General features: G+C 34.0%; 1 protein-coding gene across 4 annotated transcripts in view; it reads right to left on the bottom strand.

Moving 5' to 3' along the window:
* Positions 1–2,992, bottom strand: part of MSR1 (macrophage scavenger receptor 1) — a 61,956-nt gene extending 58,964 nt beyond the window's left edge. For 2 of the 4 annotated variants that reach the window (XM_081808140.1, XM_031028285.2), the window contains exon 1: positions 2,836–2,976. In XM_081808140.1, coding sequence (XP_081664266.1) covers positions 2,836–2,934 — 99 coding nt within the window. In that variant the 5' untranslated portion in view covers positions 2,935–2,976. Of the gene's footprint in view, positions 1–2,835 lie in introns of all 4 variants that reach the window. The other 2 variants (XM_081808147.1, XM_081808167.1) reach the window with 2 other exon arrangements.
* Between the last annotated feature and the right edge of the window lie 349 nt (positions 2,993–3,341).

The following is a 3,341-nucleotide window of genomic DNA, read 5'->3' as shown; positions in this document are numbered from 1 at the left end:
ATTTTTAATTTTATGAGGCACTTCCACAGTTTTCCAAAGTGGCTGTACCAACTTGCATTCCCACCAACAGGTAAGAAGGTTCCCCTTTCTCCACAACCTCTCCAACATTTGTTGTTTCTTGCCTTGTCAATTTTTGCCATTCTAACTGGTGTAAGGTGGTTATCTGAATGTGGTTTTGATTTGAATTTCCCTGACGGCTAATGACAATGAACATTTTTTCATGTGTCTGTTAGCCATTTGTATGTTTTCTTTGGAAAAGTGTCTGTTCATGTCTTCTGCCCATTTATTGACTTTGATTATTTGTTTTTGGGGTGTTGAGTTTGAGAAGTTCTTTATAGATCTTGGATATCAGCCCTTTGTCTGTAGTATCATTTGCAAAATCTTCTCCCATTCCGTGGGTTGCCTTTTTGTTTTGTTGACTGTTTCTTCTGCTGTGCAGAAGCTTTTTATCTTGATGATGCTCTGTGGCCACCTGGTCCCAGAGTTTGCCCCTTAAGCCCCTGTGTTCTGTTTGAGCCCTGTTATCAGTCCCTTCCCGACCCTCGGCCACCGCTCTCCAAGCTATCGGTGGTCCCCAGGAACAGGACGCTTTTGCACTGGGGTATTACTTTCCAAAGGCTAGCTTCTGGTGGTCCCCCCCCATTCTGTTTATCCTCCAACATCTCTCCAAGCAATCACACCTCCGTCTTTCGTACCTCTCAACTGATGATCCTCTGCCCCCGTAGAGATCCAGACGTATAATCTTATCTCTCAGGCTGATTTCATGGGTGTTCAGAGTGGCTTGGTAGATATCAAGCTAAATTCAGGGGACCAGTTGAAATGGAGTCCCCCAATCCTCCGCCATCTTGCCTCCCAATATTTTCATAATTTAGTTTTTTTCTTTTAAATATTTCTTTAGGATAATTCACTATATGTTGAACTACCAGGTGAAAGAAAAATTATCTTAAACTTCCTGGTATCTACTGCCCGACTACTCTTTAAAAAGATCATACAAATTTACAAAGATTCCAGTCATATATGAATATGGCAGTTTAAGCCAAATTAACCATTATTCAGTAATAATATTTATTTTAGAATCATTTAGATTTTGATAGGAGTTCAATGATATCTCAAGGTGGCTTTTATTTGTCTTATTTACTATTAGTGTGGGAGAGATAGTTCATGTAATTATTTTTTATTATTATATATTTTATTTTCCTTCTTAGGTTTTTGTTTATTCATATCAATTGCTTGTACATCCCCAGTGGAACTTCCTTTATATGGATATGAATAAAGTCTTTATATGTAATATATATTTAATGTACATTATTTTCTTCTAAGGTGTTCCCCATTCAGATATATTATCAAACCCTTAATTTTATCTTTAAGATTTTGGGTAAATAAGAACTCTGTAACCTTTCTTATTATTTAAAAACAAAAACTCTGATTTTGTATGAAAAGTCAAAAATATATATGAACGAGAATAGAATTAATGTATTTGTAAAACCAGTAGCTCTATACTTGAGGAATATATCCATAAAAGGGATTAAGGTGAGAATGGAAATATCCATATTGTGCCTGATGCCACTGATGCTCATCCTTGGTAGTGAATTCATCCCTGAATTGGAAGTCTAGGTCTGAATACTGGTTATGCCATTTCGTAGCTCTGTGACCATTAGCAAATATTTCAATTTATTTGATTGCACTTCCTTTATATATGTAAAATAGGATTATAAGATCGGTCTAAGAATTATTAAGAAAACATATTATTTTTATAAATTGCCCGGTACACAGGTAACCATCAGTAAATAATTATTTTTAAGTACCATTTTTTTTTTTATATGGACTTTTTTCTTTTTACCCTCACAGACTCTCCATGAGGCATACAGCAGTATTTTCTCCATTTTACAAGGCTAGGAAACTAAGACCCATAATGTTTAAATAACTAGTTAATGTTACACAACTAGGAAGTAGGGAGGCTTGGATCTAAATATAGGCACTGTACTTGCAGAATATTAGCTTCTAAATACTGCATAAAACATTTACAATCACAGTTCTGTGACTTTTCTATTACTATTCTCACATGGCTAATGAGAATGCTAACCCCCATTTTATGCTGTGTAAATCTCACCCATTCTTCAAGATGAACCTAAATTTAAACATCTCCATGAAGACCTTCTCAAACCCTTTGCCCCTAAGTAATTCTGGCCTCTCCTACATTCCCAGAGTAGTTATCTATAGCACTCTTACAACTAGTTAAGGTGCTTAAATTATATTATGCCTATTTGCCTTAGATCATGAACTTCCTGCAGATAGACCATATTCTATTTTTCTGATCCCTTCCCTATGTCTAGTTCAGCCAAGTGCTTAGAGTAAATATCCAAGCAATATTTGTTATATAAGCAAATACAGGTAGTAATAGGTATTATATGACAAGTAAGGAAATGAGACTAATTAAAATACCCTCAATCATATTTTGAATAAGGTCAATAATTCTTTTAAAAATATGGACAGTTAAATGCCCAAAATTTCTTTCTAGTTTAACCTACAAAGTATTTAGTATATTCCATATATATTTATGCACACACATACATTTTTTTCATTCACAGAAAACCTAGCAGAAATGTCTATTTTTTTATCATTGAAACAACCAGACCAAATTATTAGTGATAGGATAAGAAATTCTACCAAAAATTATCGATTATATATATAGAAACATATATGTATAAACATATATACATACATGTTTATACATCTCACCTATCACACAAACACACAAACACACACAGACACAGAGCAGACACATATAATCAATAGAAGCAATTTTGGAAAAACATTTAAATAAACTTCTTTTACCGTTTGTCCTAAAGACAGCAGCACTGATTTATCCACTTCTCTCTCTTTACAGTTGAGACCTAAAATCTTTATCACATAGTATTTCAGCATCTGGTCCATGAAGAAAGGAAATGACACATTTGTGTGCTGAAAATTTTTCTTAACAATGCATTTTAATAGTACTCTCATCAGTGCACAAGTTTGCGAAATCTACATTTGTAAGATAACTCGTTCCTCTTCCTATTTAGGACATTACAAAAGAAAAGAGAAGTAAAATGAAAAAGAAACAAAGGGTTATTGTAACAGGGTCCATGATGTGCATCGGATTAATTTTTCCCTTTTTGTAAAATCTGGATGCCTTCTATAACATCCTCATTTTCTATTATTATTATCTCTTTATCTTCTATTAATCCTAATTACCTTCTCTTTCATATTCTACATTGAGAGAAGACTCAATCCCACTCATCTCTAGCTTCAAACACAACACACATGAGGGAAAGATATGGAAACCTACTAAGTAAAAGTAA

Source organism: Leptonychotes weddellii, chromosome 2 (genome assembly GCF_054177405.1).
Source record: "Leptonychotes weddellii isolate Sample4059 chromosome 2, ASM5417740v2, whole genome shotgun sequence".
Taxonomy (NCBI): domain Eukaryota; kingdom Metazoa; phylum Chordata; class Mammalia; order Carnivora; family Phocidae; genus Leptonychotes; species Leptonychotes weddellii.
The sequence above is the reverse complement of the archived record's forward strand: the minus strand, read 5'-3'. Positions and strand labels throughout refer to the sequence as shown.